General features: G+C 36.6%; 1 protein-coding gene across 3 annotated transcripts; it reads right to left on the reverse strand.

Annotated features, from left to right (window-relative positions):
- Nucleotides 1-387: 387 nt before the first annotated feature.
- Nucleotides 388-16,792, reverse strand: LOC103156672 (prostaglandin D2 receptor 2-like). Of its 3 annotated transcripts, none has more exons than XM_016664525.1 (4): nt 16,754-16,792; nt 11,795-11,916; nt 4,921-4,998; nt 388-2,698 (listed from the first exon to the last, which is right to left on the reverse strand). In XM_016664525.1, the coding sequence occupies exon 4, from the start codon at nt 2,659-2,661 to the stop codon at nt 1,528-1,530; it is 1,134 nt and encodes a 377-aa protein (XP_016520011.1). In that variant the 5' UTR covers nt 2,662-2,698; nt 4,921-4,998; nt 11,795-11,916; nt 16,754-16,792; the 3' UTR covers nt 388-1,527. The 3 variants fall into 3 exon arrangements, with proteins under 3 accessions (XP_016520011.1, XP_016520012.1, XP_007578867.1); XM_016664526.1 differs by lacking the exon at nt 16,754-16,792 and adding an exon at nt 13,527-14,054 and having other exon boundaries at nt 11,795-11,913; XM_007578805.2 differs by lacking the exon at nt 4,921-4,998.
- Nucleotides 16,793-18,090: the final 1,298 nt, after the last annotated feature.

Raw genomic sequence — 18,090 nt, forward strand, 5'->3', positions numbered from 1 at the left:
ACGTTTATATAATAAACGTTAATAAATGTTAAATACTGCAGCTTTAAGGATACACCACGTTAAAACTTTGACTAGACCACTCAAAAACTTTCAGGATATTTTGCTGGCATAAGAGGTGAACTCTCTGATATTGTTCTGCTGCTGCATTACCCAATTTATTTTAAAGTTAAAATGTTTTGGTTTCTAGTTGTACTTAAAAACAGAAATGTTGTGCTGTTATTTGTTGTGTCGCCTTGCAGCAATATGACGGCATCAATCTCAGCTCCGCAGAAATGTCTGTTTTCTCCATGTACTTTGATTTCCTCCCACAGTGAAAAACATCAGCATGAAGGTTGTTTCTATAAAACTAATGTAGACAATGAATAATCTCTAATTGAAACACATTGCTGTTTTCCTCTTTTTTTAATTTTTTTTACAGCATATATTTTTACATTTTCTTTTTAATGGTAAAAAACATACATGAATACAAAATGATGCAGATTTACAAGCAGATTCTGAGTCATGCATTACAAAAAGTCAATGTATTTGAGAGAAACTTCCTGGAAAATAAATCAATTGCATAAGCACCTGCAATCAATGATAAGATCTATAACGAGACACCTACACTAAAAAACCCCCCCCAAAAAAACCACATGGTCGTTTTGACTCAGCAAACCATGAATAATAAACATTCAAAACAAAATGAGGAAATGGCATGATACTTGTTTCTCTTCAGTATAATAATAATGAAAGATGTAAGTACATCCTGTACAAGATTGGAGGAACCATTAAGTATCAAAAATATTTTTTTTTCTTTTAACAATAAAAAGTACAAAAGTAAGAAACTCCACTCATCTATAACAATTAAAATGTTTAAAATATCACAAGCAGTATTAGTCATTCAAAAAATTATTTTTGTATTGTTTTTTTGTTTTTTTTTGTCACTAACATATTACAAATCATTATACAAGAATCAGTATAAGGGAACAGAGCAGAAGACGAATAGGTGGATTGGTGTGGCGTTGTGAAGTTTACAGGTTAATCTACGTCCTCATCAATGGTCACGAGATCTTGGTCGAGACTTACAGAACGAAATACAGACACAAGCGTCCAAAATAATTTTTCTCTGCAGGGTGTCTGAACTCTCCCTTAGAATCATAAAACGTAGAATACCTGTTGGTTCATTTTGAAGTCGTTTCATTTGTTGAAACGACAGGGCTGATCCTTGAGTTTCAGTGCCTTGATTCATATTTAAGAGGCATTACAGTCAACATTTCTGAGGAAAATTACAAGAAACTGAGCTAAAGATGGGTGAAAAAGCAGCCAGTCTAAAGAAAGATCTTGCTGGTTTAAGATCTAAGAGATTCCAAGAAAGTCTGGCTTGTTGAAAGAAACTTTAACGACTGAAAGATGACAAGTCCGTCATAGATCGTTGTTTTCTGAAACAGATGTTGAGAAAACAACGAAAACACAAAAATTGGAAAACACTGGTGCAGTATGTTGCCTAGTTCGAGTGGTTTCTTCTTTTCATCTTTAAAAATTCACATTTCAGATCTCAGCCGAGGTGCTGAGACTTTCCGCCTGTCCTGAATCGCCGTCTTTTGGACTTGACGTAGAAACTGAGTATTTCTTCTTCATGGAATATTCAGAGTTGCTGATGGAGCTGCGAACGGTGCTGCGACGCCGTGCCAACTCGGCCAGATCCTCGGCAAGGACGCTCTCCATGACCGCTCCAAGGGAATGTTTGATTTTACGACACAAGTCAGGGCAGCTGAAGACGTACAGGATGGGGTTGAGGACACTGTTGAGGAAGCCAATCGTTGCTGATATCGGAAGGACTTTGGTTGCCATTATCTGCGCAGAACTGCCTTTGGGAGACATCACTTCTATGATAATGAAAAGGTGGTACGGAGCCCAGCAGAGGACAAAGGTCACCACCACGGCTATCACGAGTCGAACAAATCGGAAAGGTCTGCGACAACCTCTTTGTGCTAAGCTGGAATTCACAGCGACGTAGCTGAGAATGATGACTGTGAGAGGAATCAGGAAGGCAAAAAAGAGCTTCATAAAAGCCAAACCCACTTTGCGCTGCCTACATAGAGATGTAAGGTCAAAGGGTTCACTTGGGAGATACTTGGCATAATCGTAGTAGCACAGACACTTGCCTTTTCCAAGGGGAATGACGTCACGGAACATAAAGAAAGGGATAGTGAGGAGTACAGCTAAGGCCCAAAGCACACAACAAACCTTCCCCACCAGCTGTATGCTGCGGTAGTTCTGAGCCCAGACGGGTCGCACCACCACCAGGCAGCGATCCAGAGAAATGGCAGCCAGCAGGAAGGCGCTGACAAACATGTTGAAGAAGAAGACGGAGGAATAAATGCTGCAGAAGGTCGAACCCAGGATCCAGCTGGTTCCGCTGGCATGGTAGAGAGTGTAGAAGGGCAAGGTAAATGTGGCCAGGAGGTCCGACGCTGCCAAGTTCAGTATCCAGATGCTGATGATGGAGCGATTTACACGGAAGCCCACGATTGCCAGGATGAGAAGGTTCTCCAAGATGCCGATGACAGACACGATTCCAATGAAAGAGGCGTTAAAAATGTTCATTGAGGTCAGGTTTTGTGCGAAACATGTTTGGGTTTGCGTAGAAGAGTTGTTGGGAGAAAGGCAGGTCACGTCCATCTTGGAAGGAAGAGATTGCTTGGAATTTCCAAGAACTCTAAAATAAAAACACGAGTAATTAATCATGAGAAGTGATCACATAGTTTAAGCAATAGATTATGTGACAAAAACAAAAACTTGCATTACTTTTGAATACAGTCCATACAAGTTTTAGATTTACAGTTGTGGTAAAAATACATCCATTGTCTTCTGCCGAGCTCAGGGTGTTTTTACACCTGATGGTCCGGTAGACTCTGTTGGATTGGGGACCAAAATTCCAACATTTGTTACATTTTCAGCTGCTGCGGTTCACTTTCACACTTGGACAGCAGCGAGCAAGATATAAACGTAAATAGAATATCTAGTGGTATTTCAAAACATGTAAATAATAACGTCAAAATTAAATTAATGCTAGAGGGTTGTAGTCTTTTAAGAGCAGGTATAATTTGAATGGTTTTAGTATTAATTGATTTGAAAAACTCTACACATATTAATAATAACAATAAAAAACGTAAAAGTTCTGTATCACCAAGGTCACATGTTTTTGTACCCAGAATGCATTGCTGTATAGCTACACTCTGAAGCTAAACTAAACTCTAAAACTGAAAGAGAGTGTACTTTCTTTTTTTGCTATGATTGTATCTACTATTGAGTTAATTTAGAAATAAGAACAGTCAGACGTGGACAGAGTATCCACAAAAAAAAGTACACCAGTAAAAGTAGTACTACTTCAACATATTTTTACAGAAGTAAGAGTAAAAAGTAGCCATCCAAGAAATTACTCAAGTATTTGGTAAAAAGTTTACTCAAGTACTGAGTAACTGATCAAATTATCAATCATTTAATATTTAAAAAATTACATAATCAGATGGACCAAAATATAAAGTTAAGTGGAAATTTTGGTATTTTAAAGATCAAAATTACAAGAATTCATATAAGTAATCAAAAATAACAAAATCAGCTAAATGAAATGTTTCCAGATCATTTTCTTGAAATTTAAAACATGTGAAACTTTAATAAAAACTGCAGGTCTGTGTCTGTTTCTGGTGGATTTTTGGTTGAAACATGTTTGATTTTCATTCAGTGGGAAGAAAATCCAGAAATCTTATTCAAATAAGAGTAGAAATACTTCATAATAAAATTACTCAAGTAAAAGTAAACAGTATAGTGTAGTAAAAAATACTCCTGAAATTACTTTTTCACCTCAAATCTTACTCAAATAAATGTAATTGAGTAAATGTAACTAGTTACTTGCTTCAACAACCTCAAAGTTGCTGTTTGATTAATTAATTTCCTCATAAGTGAACTGACACCCAGAGGTGTAAAAGAAATGGGTGTTTTTTCTCACTTCATGCTTCTGCTGTCACTTTCCTTCTAAGTTGATTTTAATATGTGTTTTAAAAGTGTTGGAAGTGTTTTTAGTTTTAATTTAAAACATCAATGACCAGTGAGAAGGCCGTTAGTTACAAAACCTGATCAGAAACATAAAATCCTGCTTTGCTGGTAAAAATGACAGGAAAAAACTCACATGTATAACAAAGATATTTGGTAACTCTTTATTTATTAAAAGGGCAAGCATAAGACTCACATGACAAATTGAAATTCAAAAATACTTTATTAATCCCACAGGGAACTGAAATAACACTGTAATAAACATGACATAACACATGTTAAGAACATGAAGCAGTCTTTATGAATGTTTGTGACTGGTCTCATGATGTGTGACTCGATAAATAATGACTTTTTAAAGCAAAGTTCTACTAAAACTTCCATTAAAAGTCCATTAAAAGAGTCAACTTTGCATTAAAAGTGTCATTATTTACCAGTTGACAACTGTCATAACCGATCATAAAGACTCCTTCATGTTCATTACTGGTGTTATTTCATATTTATGACAGTATTATGTCAGTCTTATGCACACCCCTTCAAATAAATGCTACCAAATATATTCCATAGCTTCAGTTACTAAAACAAAGCGAGGCACAGATGTGGTTAAGGCATAGAAACCACAGGAATGACCTCAGAGACGTTATCTTTAACCTTCAGCTTGGTGTTTCACAAGCGGCTCTGTTGGCCTGATCCCAACTGTGTATAAATAAAACATGGACAGGAAATAGCATCTGCCAAAATAACCCGATGAATAATGGACAACTTTGGGTCAGAATTAAGAAATGATAATAAAAATAATAATGTTTGTTGCTATAAATGTCCCACAAATGAAAAAAATGTACTGAATGTTGTTTTTGTTCTTTGTAAGCTCATTAATTTTGTGATACTTACAGAGTAAAAATGAATTAATTTGTGGTATCAGGAGCTTATGTGGGTTGGGCCGAGTGAGGAAGAGGGCTGATCCAATCGCTGTGAAGATAAAACATAAGCTGTGATGTTCGCTCAGTTAAAACTCGACGCCTGTGGTTTATCAGTATCTCTACAAACCACAACATTTAGTTTTTATTTTTTTAGTCTCAGCTTTTGGAGGAGGCTTATTTTCTGTAGAAACGAACAATGCCTTGCAGGCTGCTCACATTCTGTGGGGTCGAAACCACAAGCCTCAGTTTATTTACGATTATATTTGACAGACAAAAGTGGTTGGGTAGAGGAAGAAAAGTAACACTTTTTTTTTCTTACTGACGTGGTTTTTTATTCAACTCAAGTTGTTGTTTTTTGTATTTTAAATGTTTGGATATTTTTCTATAGCTTCCCTGAAGGTGCTTCCTTAAAAGGTGAGAATAACCAGCTGCGATAAACCAGACAGCAGATGTCTGCCAGGATAAAATGCATCATGCATTCCTCTCCTGCATGTTTTATCTTTACTCTGGCTGCACATCCTCTGCAGCTGAGAGGAGAATTCATTCGCTGCTGGTTCCCTACCTGTTCACATGTTCATCTCTCACTTCACCCAAAACCTCTGAATAATTATTCACAGCATAACAAGGCTTTATATCAGGCACACCACAAAGTAAGAAATGTAGTTTATATAACAGTATCGCATTTTATCTCAAAGACTTCCTGTTAACACACATTGAAATATCAAGAAGTTATTTACAAAAAAAATACGTTAAACAGATCAGACTGCAAATTATGTTGCTATTATTATAGCGTAAACCAGATAAAAACACAAAAATGTATGTCCGGACTACAGTTAACTGAAATAAATAGAGATTATCCTCATAAATGAGTCTGAAGGGCAGGAAATCATTAGAGTTTGTATTTTCCACCCGCTCTATTCGAACAAATGATGTAAAACTGACATGATAATTAGCTTTATTTTTAATTTTTTCCTGTTTTTCATGTTTTGTCTGTTCATTTCCAGGATGCATTTTTAAAATTTAAGGCCTATTAACGACACCAAGACAAATATTTAGCTGTCATCCCGTTTTGTTTTCACATAAGTGTTCAAGTTCAACCTTTTATTGCCATATACACAGTAGAAAACATTTTTAGCTGTCTGCAAGAGTGCCTGACAAGAAGTCAGAAAATAATAACAAATAAAATATTACAAAACACTTTCTACGAACACAAATAAGAAAGAGGAAAAATATGCATACTAAATACTGCAAATAAAGATTAAGCAGGGTTTTGTTCGTTCATATACAAGTGGGGAAGAAAGAGTCGCATCATGCAGGTAAAAATTAAATTAAAATGCCTCACCGGTGAGCTGTGCGTGCTGCAGCACCTGCTGCAGAGTGATGCAGCTACTGACACTCGCAGGGGGTGTATTTAAGTAAAGCAATAGGAAGTCTAAAAACCTCAAGAGGAACAAAATCGTCACAGAAGAGTTAAAGACATTTAAGAAGAAACTACTGTTCGAGCTGAACCACGATGGGTGTAAGAAGAAACTCAAAGTATTTTTAAGAATATGCTTCACACTAATTCCACTTCCTGTTGATACTGATCTCAGGGTTTTGTTCTCTTTTATGAAGTTGCTCAAACGTTTACTTCATATACTCTAGACCCTTTCTGTGCAAAAGTCCAGGGTTTGTTTAAAAACTGATTGCATGGACATGTGCAGAAAACGAATGGGTTGCTTTCCCACCAAACACGTTCCAGTTCTGAACTGGTGAAAACAGAATTAAGGCAATGTGTTGTTCTTCTACTACTGGAGACAAGCAACGCTACAATAATGCTGATGTCAGAAAATATTCAACCACAGAAATTTGTTTATCAACCTGAGTGCTGATGCATCACTGAAGGTGTTACTTGAGTCGTGTATTTGCAAGAATGCAAAGTTTCTGCTGAAGAGCTGATGAGTAGCTCAGGTTTCTGGTTTGCATGTAATGTTTGCATGTTTTTGATTCACCAAGCCGTTATGGTTTAAGCATCTTTGCTGCCTTTTTCTTGCTAATTTGGCATATTTACGTTCAGTCATTACCTGACTGCTTTTAAAATTTACAGCAGGGTTTCTCAGGAGCTGATTGACATGCTAAGGAATGAATTCAGTATTTGATTTGTCTATAAGTTGCTGAATGGGAGCTCCACAGGGACTGGACTGGGTCACCACTTTCTCACAGGAGCACTTCTCAGTGCACTTCTGCTTTTTACCCTTTAAGTTATGGTTTAACAGTTTTTGTAAGGTTTTGTTTCGAAACTTGGAGTAGCTCGTAGCAATCAGTACATTACTAAAAGTAAACTTGGCAACTGTAGCTTGGTTGGGAACAGTAGTTTGATTATCCTTGGAAAACACTAAATCCCATGTTGCTCCATGTGTGTACATATGGAGTAATGTGATTTTTTTTTTAAAATCAGTTAAGATTAAACATTTATTTGTATTTCAACTGATAGCAATACCACTGTATTTGACAAAAGTATATTTTAAAAGACTCTTCAGGCACATCCTAAGAGAAACATTAACCAGAGTGAAGTTTACAGTAAATCAGAATCAAGCTAACAGCTAATCAGAGTCAGATTATGTCAGGTTAACTGATAATAAAAGTCAGGCTAGCAGCTAATCAGAGTGAAGTTTACAGTAAATAAGGGTCAAGCTAACAGCTAATCAAATTTAGGCTAAAAGCTAACCAGAGTGACTTTAACAGCTAGAGTCTGGCTGGCAGCTACTCAGCCTGCAAGTCAAGAATGGTACAAATGTGTCTCAGCTGCACAGACGGTTAATGCAGATGGAAAGATTTAAAAAAGGACTTGGGTGAGATTTTGACTGCTAAATAAAAATGTTATCATAATCCTAAATGCTAGGTGCAACACAAAGCATTAGCCTTTTAATAAACACGTTCTTTGATTTAATTTTAAATTCATTGCACGTAGGACCAAATTCAGACTCAGCTGCATCCATTTAGGCCTGAAGGCCTCTTTCAGCGTCAGCACTGTTATAGTCATAATTTGTTCTCTCGGTGGTGATATTTCCGATGCAGAAACTAATGTCTATACACCAAAGAGGAGCAATATGGGTGTTGATTTGGTTGTTTTTGAGTTTTGCTTTCTATGTGACAAAATGCACCCAAACCCACAAATGTCTGGTTTATAGAAGATCAAATACAATGATTAAAATCTATTTAAAAGGGGTGGAAAGTTGATATTTCAGCTGCATAACTTGAGCTGTGTAGTTTCCTGGTTTAGTTGTGAATTTCCAAAGAAGTGCATCTTTGATACCTCTACCACTTATTTGCATCAATGACTGAATATATTTTAGCATCCGGAAGTTACTATAGATGAAAATGTGTGATAAATTAATTCAGTTATGGTGTAAAGAAAGAACTCAAATGCAGACTAATCTAACAAATGATCATTTACAAGGTCCTTCAGGACTTCAGGGCAAAGGGAGCAGCAGCATCTCCTGAGGCAGAAGATAAAAACGTCTGAGGTTTGACAGGAAAGCTGGGGGTCGCAGGAGGGTAAGATGTCTGTTTGGCTGGGAGAGGAAGAGGAGGATGATGAGCTCGTTCCTGAACTGAACTTAGTGAAGAATGTTTACAGCTCGTTTGCTCGAAGATCTCCTTCATCCCTGACCGTCCGGTTCTCTGTAGTTTATCCTGCAGCTTCTTCCCGTACTTCTCCTTTCTTGACTTTGAGCACCTCCTGTTTACTCCTCTCTGTCTCTCTCTTTCTTTCTCGTTTAACAGTTCCTTGTTTAGCTCACTGATGATCCAGGGTTTGTTATTAGGGAGGCATTAATGTGCTCTCTGTGTGGCTGGCAAAGAGCGATCCAGTCCGTGGCCTCACAACAAAACTGCAGGGCTCCTTCAGCTTCCTGTGAACTCTTTCTCGCAGTTCTTTTTGTTGCAGATTGCCTCTGAACAAGGTGTTTACTTTCTGAGCAGAGATTTTCCCTGAGGAGATCTTGCTTTGGAGATCTATGAATCCTTGATATTTTCATAAATCAAACTCTCTGGTAAATCAGCTCACAAACTGATGAAACGTTGGCAGTGTAGCAGAGAGTGGGTTATGATCAAAATCACCAGATATCACCACAAATGCATTGAGATGCTGTGTCTGTAGCTTAGCAACAGACGACATCACGTGCATTATCTGAGGGTGGGATGTAAACAGCTGCCAAAATAATACTGCTGAGCTCTGTTGGTAAATAACTTACAGAGGGATGCTGGAGTAGGGGATGCGATTCTGTCTCAGTGAAGCAAGTTACACTGAATTCTCTATATTCTTGCTGAGTTCTTGTCAGGGCTTGGAGTTCATCCATCTTGCTAGCTAACGATCTCATGTTGCCCGTTATGATGGATGGAAGAGATGACTCTTCCTCTTCAGCTCCTCTGGGATTTTGTGGCTCCAGTGGTGGCATTATTTCAGCTTTTGCTCGACGTTAGTCACCTCCTCCCTGTTGTAAACCACCCCGTTGCTATGGTTACACATCGCAACAAGTCAGCAGAGTAGTAAAAAGTGAAAGCAAGCATGCGTCCAACTGCACAGAATACAAAACCAGAGAATACTTTTTTCAAAATTGTAATTTCTTTCTGCCTGAAACGGAGGGATGGAAGCCCCAATTCTAGAAACAAGAAATATAGATTCATAATATAAATATTATGTTGACTCAACGAACAGAACGTGTGAAGGTGTATCAGAATGAGAGGGAAACTGAAAAGGACATCCAACACAACCGCCTCAGAGTATTTAAGACAGAGATGAAGACAGCGTCCAGTTCTCATGCACAGGCTAGTTCTCCAGTGATGTGCATTTTTGATAGAGGCTGCTCTGACCATGGCTTTGTGGTGTAATCTGAAAGCACTACTGCGGCTAATGACTTGCAGTCGGTTAAAAATGAGCAGACTCGATGGTGACATTTCTCCGTTGAATGTTGGCTCATGTTGTGTCGCAAGAAGTCAGGAGAAAGCAAGAAGTTAGAAAACAAAAGGTCCAGCAAGGCATCCAAATGATCACAGACAAGTACTAACAGTCTCTAACATTATAACTGTTGGTAAAAAAAAACCTTTTGGGCTGGATAAACTCAAACTGCATTCATGTGGTGTGGGAATCACACTGCCACCTGCTGTTGGGTTGGTGTATTGCCACCACTTGGACTGATGCCTTTCTGACATACTCTGTTTTCTTCCAAATGTAGATTATTTTACTTTCTTTTGGATAAGTGTCATAAGCATATCAATTAAGTGTTAATGAGAGAAAATGTGAAGGCTTTACTTCTGCTTTGAGGCGTGTAGCAGTTTATTTTGGGGTCTAAACTGCAGCACTTGCTGACTGGAAGTGCTCTTACACAATGCAGAAGGGGAATTAGCCACTACCCTTTAATTTCTCTACTCGGTACTCTGTGAATGTCTGCAGGCTGTTGAACTTTGGTCTTCTCCTCCAGCACAGCGAAGCAGCTCCACTTACTCTGACTTTAAATAAAGCAACTTTATTAGCTCCTTATGTGGAGACCCATCCATGTGTAACAGGGTTTTATTTAAAAACGTTATTATAGATGTGAAGTCTGTCCAAATTGGGTTTATTTACTCTTCAAATTGATTTTTGCTGTTATTTTCTCCTGACTTTTATTGCTGTATAGGCTCCGTTACGCTGCTTTTGGCAGTTGGTGGTTACCGTAGCAACCGACAGCTCCTCCCCCTGTTTTCTGTTGCCGTTTGAAACTGCGTCTGTTTTCACTTGAGCAGTATTATATTTTTAAGTACAGTACATTTCAGACACATTTAATTGTATGCAGAGTTTCATGTTTAATTTTGCTATTTTTTTTTTTAAACTGTTAAAATTAATGTCAACCGTGTTACAACTGTTATCTGCCATCAGCTACCTAATGGGAACCATTGATCTGTAGTCTGTTCGGGGTTATTTATTCTATTCTATTTAATGTATTAAGAAAGAAAGACTGGGCAAAAATAACATGTTAGCAACTGCCATGACAGTGAGTTATGGTACCTACCAAGATGGCTGTCAGCTACAAAGCTTCTTGAAGTGTGACGTCACTTGTAGTGTTGTTTAGATTTGCTTTTCAACCATAATAAATGTAACACTGACCAACATATTTGATGTTTGTTGATGATTTTGATGATGGCAGTCGGCAAAATTTAATATTTGTTACTGGTTTCTCAATTGGTGACCATATGTTGTTTGTATAGCTTTTTAACAGAGCAACTTAACTGCTTTGTTGCCAAAATGTGATATACAGGTAAACTTGATTGGTTGATTAATTGTATTTTCTATTTACTGAAGTTTTTGTCATTACAAGTATATTTTTTCTTGTAAATTTACATTTTTATTATGCTATTATTCTGGTAATAAATAACTAACAAACACTCCATCGTAGATTTTTGTATTTGTTTCTGGGGTGTTAAATTCAAAACGACACCAACACACTAACTAGGGGTGAGATGGGGAAGGGGGGGTGCAGAATGTGGGGCCCCCTGTTGGCCCTCATTTATCCGAGAGCCGCCACTGCAGACAGCTGCGCACACAGTGACACAGAGGAATGTGGAAGGATGTCACGGTGACACGCATGAAGGGAGAAAGCACGCAAACTCCACCAGAAACAGCCGAGATTTGAAGTCAACAGCTGCAGAGCTCATCCCAGCCTCTTTCACAACATTTTAAGACCGTGAGATTATTACCAAACAGAAAAGAAATACCAGCAGTAAAACAAAAACATCTGCAAATATGAGCTATTTGGCGTGTTGCGCAAATGAAGTCAAGCTAAACCTCAAGTGTCCCCTCGGATGTAACAAGTTAAAGTTTTACTTACTGGAAAAACTCTGTGTGATGAAAGTTGGATGACTCGGGTCTTTCCGCTTCAGACTGTCTGCGGGTTCGTGTAAAAAACAGGCGTTTCCTCAAAACTTGCTGATCATCCAAATAAAAGTTCTGCTGAAGGGAAAACGAGGGAGAAAAAAAGTTTTTTCACGTATTTCCATCAGTTGATTCACAGATAAGAGGCGATCTTCCTGCCTGGAGAGGCGTGAGGAATGTCAGGAGAGATTGCTGCAGAAATCATAATTTCTGCTGTTTCAGGCTGAGACGTTCAGCTCTTTAACTCTAAAATCGGTGCAGAAGATGTTTAATGATGGCATTTTACTTTTGTTTCGGTTGCTGCCCCCAGGGGACGCCACAGCAGCCAATCTGCCTCCATCCCACCCTGTCTGTTACACCAGCTGGATATAAACATTCTCATATTTTGGATAAAAATTCTTCTTAATTGGTTGTTTTAATTAATCAGAGAATTAGCATTTGTCCCCCTTTCCTGCCAGTGTTTGTTATATTCTTTCTAGATGACTTTTAATCAGTCATCATGGTGTCCAAAGTGAGGGTCGGGGGCCATTTGTGGAGCTACACATTTGTCATTCTAGTCAAAACTTTTCATCAGCGACAAACTTAATTATTCTATAATATAAGCATTGCCTAATGCCAATAACTTTTCTTTTATTAGCCGTGTTTTCTTTTAATTTTAATTTCCTAGTAAACGAATGTCCAGCAAGTTTAGACTTTAAAAATAAAAAATAGAGCATATTTATTGTTTTAAACCAGGATAATAAAAGAAGCATTTCTTTGAAGAAAGTACTTATTTTTATTGCTGGGAATAAACAAACAACAACAACAACAACAACAAAAATAAATAAATAACTGAAAGGGTTTAGGAAACTGTCAAAAAAAAGTTGCCACTTTGTTTCATTAAAATATTGCATGCTTAATTTATTGATCAGCATATTTAAAAAAAAAACAGCAACAAACAATTCACAACCAAATTATTTTTCTTCCATGACATGCATGATGACATATGCCATGATTTGGTAACATGATAGATGACATGGCGTATGTCACAAAAACTATCTCATCCATCACAAACCATGGCGAACGTCACTACCACTTTGCTCTGCTGTGTTTTTGTAACCTGCAGGGACTGCAGATACGAATCAGTTTATGCTATAATCTGGTACAGCACATCAGTTGGTGGCATTTATGTCTTAGCTGCACATTATCACTTTATAAATAAAATTTATATTAAAAGAAAGATGCTGCAGAAAGCGCTCCATAATGTTCTCAAATTAACCACATGCGTGTCTGAACATGTGACGACACATATAAACCAAATGTCCGTTTCTATTAACTGTGGCATCATGAAAAACTCACCTTTAGTTTTCTATTTTCATATAAAACTACCCTCATTTTCACAATTGTTCAGTTCTAACTTTAAGTCGCTGTTCACAGGTTCAGGTGAGCTGTAAGATTTTCAAAAAATAGGGGAAAAAAGCACTTATACTGGTTTGTGTTTGGTTTTCACTGGAAAACACCAGTCACTACAAAGAAAGAGTGCGAAGCAGAAACACGTCTCACTTCTGCTCTTCTTTACTTCCAGATAGTAAAATCAAGCCAAATGGTTTTGTCATGCTTTAACCCAGAGGAAACATGAATCTCCATATTTAAACTGAACTTCCAGCTTTATATATCTGCATGTCTCAGAGAAACAAAAAGAGACTTACCTAAGATTTTAACTGGTCCTCACTAAATGCACAAGAGAAAACTCTTTCTCTTGTGCATTCACAGGTCTGAACAACTTGTGCAAATCTCCAAAAAATGAAAAGCAATTCTAAAAGAGAAAACCTCTAAACACACAGAGAGGAAATCCTATCCAACCTTGACCTGCTCACAGGAAAAGTAAGAAATGTTCACTTGCTTTTTCCTGGATTCAAATAGGAGTTCCCTAGAGAGCTGAAATTTGAATAAAAAACCATCAGCACATCATGCACACCACCGTAGACTTAGCAGAGCTAAAACAAACAAATCTTCTAAGTTTTACACAGGAAACATTTCACAGAACCTTCTTTCATTCTCAGGGTGAATTGTGACAAAGGCTTTTCATTAATGCCATAATCCTTAGAAGCAGTTTGTCAAACTTTTCTGAGAATCACTGAGGGAGGTGTAGCACCACTTCAATCTATTTTTACTCCAGCAGAAGTAAAAAGTAATGAAACTACACAGATGATATGCAGCTCTACCAGGGGACCACAAAGCCTCTCAAGCGTTGAAAATGAGGTACCATAACATTTGTTTACCTCAATAAAAACAGAACTGAAGTTATTATCTTTGGACTTAAAGAGGAACAATCTAGAGCACGTGTGTCAAACTCAAGGCCCGTAGCTTTTTATGTGGCCCTCTCCAAAGGACATCAATAAGCTATTTATTGATATTTCAGCAGATTAATTGGTTTTATCAATATATTCTGGCACAACCGGCCCTTTAAAAACATTCAGATTTTTAATATGTTCCAAAATGAAAATGAGTTTGAATGCCCTGATCTAGAGTCAGCACACAGCTCCAGTTATTACAGCTGGAAACATTCAGAGCCACATAAAGATGGCTACAAAGCCGGCCTTCTGTCACCTGAAGAATATTTCCAGGATTCTCTAATCCTGGAAATGATTAGAGAATAATTTTTCTAATCATTTCAGTCTCTTTCTATGTCTCAGAAAGATCTAGAGAAACTCATCCATGCTTTTCTCTTTAGTCGTACTGATTACTGCAACAACGTCTAAAAAAGATCAGTCAGATCCAGAACGCTGCTGCTGGAGTTCTGGCTAAAACCAGGAAGTTAGAGCACATCACCCAGTTCTACAGTCCTTCACAGGCTCCCTGGAGCTCAGACTTTAAAATACTATTGTTAGTTTGTAAATCACTGAACGGCTCAGCACCACAAAGTTCTGCTGTTGTCATAGCAACCTTCCAGACCCCTCAGGTCTTCTGGTTCTGCTCTGCATCCCCAGAACCAGAACCAAACATGCAGAAGCAGCATTCAGCTTCTATGCACCACAAATCTGGAACAAACTTCCAGAAAACTGTAAAACAGCCGAAACACTGAGTTCCTTTAAATCTAGACTAAAAACCCACCTGATTAGAGCTGATTTTGAACATAATAAATGAAACGTTAATCAATATATTTGATGTTTATTGATTATTTTAACATTCCACAAAGGATGTTTACTTACCTCATAATTGGTATATTTGTATATTTTCATGTTAAAGCTCTTTGAACTGCGTTGTTTCTGAAATGTGCTGCACAAATAAACTTGGTTTATAGAAAGCGTTTATTATTCAGGTGTTTTCTTTGCTCCAATAAAAACTACATCTCAGATAAGATGTGTCATCACTTTTCAGAAGTACTATTATGACATCAAAAACGATTTCAGGAGAAGTTGCTCATTTCCTCTTTTTTGTGTGTCCAGTTGTTTGAGCAATCATTTCTGCAGCGTTATCTTGCTTTCCAGTGAACTGCAGAGTAACACCTGGAGCTGTGATGACGCAAACCTCACTGCAGCTGCAACCGGCTGGCCCAAATCTCATAAAATACACTAAATGTTCTTTTGGTTGTGATTTTTTAAGTGAAATGAAAATTAATTGACTGCTGATGTTAAACGGCAGGAAAGGTAAAAGGAGAGGGGTGTCCAAACTGTGGCGTGGGGGCCATTTGTGGCCCTTTGGCTGATTTGTTTGTGGTTCTACATTGATGTTAAACATTTGATCCGTCCTGCAGACGTGGCTGATGCAGATGGAGAGTTTATATTTTTACTCAGGGTATCATTATCACCAACATAATGATACAAAACTAATTAAAACTAATATTTTAACCATGTTTATCCAGACTGTTTTACTGAAATACTGACTTTTCTGCACCCAAATAAGCTTTTATTTAATTTATTAGACTTGATTAAATATGGAAAGCATTTTGATCCTGTTTTTACAAGTGAGAATAAATTTGTGCAAATTCCTTTCAATGTAGCAAACATGCAAAAATCCTTTTTACATTCTGGATCAAACGTCAGTTTCCGTCAAAACTGGGTAACTATTTATCTAATTTTAGTTTTTATAATTATTATTTTATTGGCCTGCGCGTTCCTTTGACTTAGTGAAAAAACTTTGGACACCCTGTTGTAGGACGTAGATTAGTTTGTTTGTGGCGATGTAAATATGTAATATTCTAAAATTACTTCATTTAGTAATCTAATTTAATTAATTACACAACTGTAACTTTGTGCAAAATCTTTTGTTGTTCTGCTTTATTACAGTTTAAAGTCTCCATAAATGCCAAACTTCTTATTACCCAAGTTTTTCTGACTTAGATTCAAATTCCCTAATGGGAATTATTTCACAAGTGAAAATGAGGAGGTTAAATTCATAACCGCTGCACCTGATGTATCATTTTTCACTTCAAGCAGTTTCACAATATTAACCCACACTGCAAAAAAAAAAACAACAAAATATTACCAAGTATTTCTGGCTTAGATTCCAGTGTAAAACGTCTTAGTTCACTTGAAATAATACAAAACTAACATATAAGTAACTTTTCAACAATACAGTTGTTAAGAGTCAATAAATCCTTAATATTGATGAAAAAAATACCGATTGCATTGGCAAATTATTTCACTCAAAACAGGAGAAAATTTCTTATTTTCAGTTAAATAATCTGTCAATGCAACAAGTTTTTAATAGATGTTCAAGAGTTTCACTGTTTTACTTAGATACTATGAAACACAGAGACTGAAGGCTGAATGTACAGTATGCCAGATATTAAATTAATAAGTCTGAAATAGTCTTAGAGTAAATTAATTAACAGCAGCAGATCCTCTGTTTGATAAACTAATAAAACCGTCAGCTGTGAATAAATGTAAAATAGTTGTGAGAAAATTTGAGAGAAAGCAAAGTTTTCCCCTACCGTTCGTTTCAGTAGTGTGAGCTTATGACTCAATACAGGAAAAGGACCGTCTGTAAACAGATTTCCTTTCTTAATCAGCCATATCAGCTCTAGTTTCAGTTCCCTAAATTATATCTTGGAAAACTTAAGTGCATTTTACAAAAACCAACAATCAAATGCTCAGTTTTCTGCTTAGGAAAAAAGAAGACCCTACATCAACATATTGACAACTTTTTTTGTACATATTGCTTACGAGAAAATGAGATGTCGAGTTTCGGTTGGATCTGTAAACCTGCAATTCATTTATTAAAATGCTTATTTAAAATTAAATGACAAAATAACTGTATTTCACCAAACATATTATAAAACATGCATTCCTTTAATGAAGTATTAATTAAGAAAAAATAGCAAGTGAGAGGGAAGTAGCTCAGTTATGCTAGCTTGACTATGACAACCTTAATATGTAGATGTGGTGTGGAACTCATGAACTCATTGGTTCAGTTAAAAATGGTGATTTAAACACCAATTCTGACAGATCATCAGCAGAGCAGGTGTTTAAATTAGCTAAACAACCACCACTGTTAGCATAGCTAATAGCAGTGGTAGCTAATCTACCACAACAATCACTTATCAATATTTGCAAAATAAACATGAAGCCTAAAAACATAAAACTGTAACAAACTGAATGTTCTGTTCTATGTGTGGGAATATTATTATTATTATTATTATTATTATTATTATTATTATTATTATTATTATTAAAAGACCAATAACAATAATAACGTCATATAATGACATTATGTTATTATATGACATTACTACTGACATTATTAATAGTAATAATTATAATTATTACAATTAATAATTATAATAATTAATAATCATAATAATTACAATTATTATACTACTCATTATTATTAATATAATTATTATGTTACTAAGTATTTGTATATATTAATATATTATATTAATATATAATTAATGATATTGACTAATATATATACACACATATATATCAGCTCGCGCTAGACTTTTTTGTTCTCCGTCATTTTGACTGACAGGATTAAAAAAAATCGGTCATGTTCTATTTTTACCCGGCAAATTATAATCACGTTAACATCGGCTATTTAGCTGCATTTTTATGCGGTTTAGATCCCATCACACATAAAGCAGATAAATGCATCTAACTTTTTCTCCGTAGTGACAAAAACCACTGACTGAGGCCCCAATAACTTATAATAAATTAAATTAAACGACTCCACTTAAATTACATCACTTCACCTGCTGGGGTCTGAACGCACAGCTTCACAAATTCCTCCTGGTCGCATCTGCAGAGAAATCTGCGCTGGTTCATCGGG

This window comes from Poecilia formosa, unplaced genomic scaffold (genome assembly GCF_000485575.1).
Source record: "Poecilia formosa unplaced genomic scaffold, Poecilia_formosa-5.1.2 Scaffold492, whole genome shotgun sequence".
NCBI classification, from domain to species: domain Eukaryota; kingdom Metazoa; phylum Chordata; class Actinopteri; order Cyprinodontiformes; family Poeciliidae; genus Poecilia; species Poecilia formosa.

Excerpts from the sequence above, each read along its gene's own strand:
- LOC103156672 (XM_007578805.2), bottom strand. The coding sequence starts at position 2,661 with ATGGACGTGACCTGCCTTTCTCCCAACAACTCTTCTACGCAAACCCAA.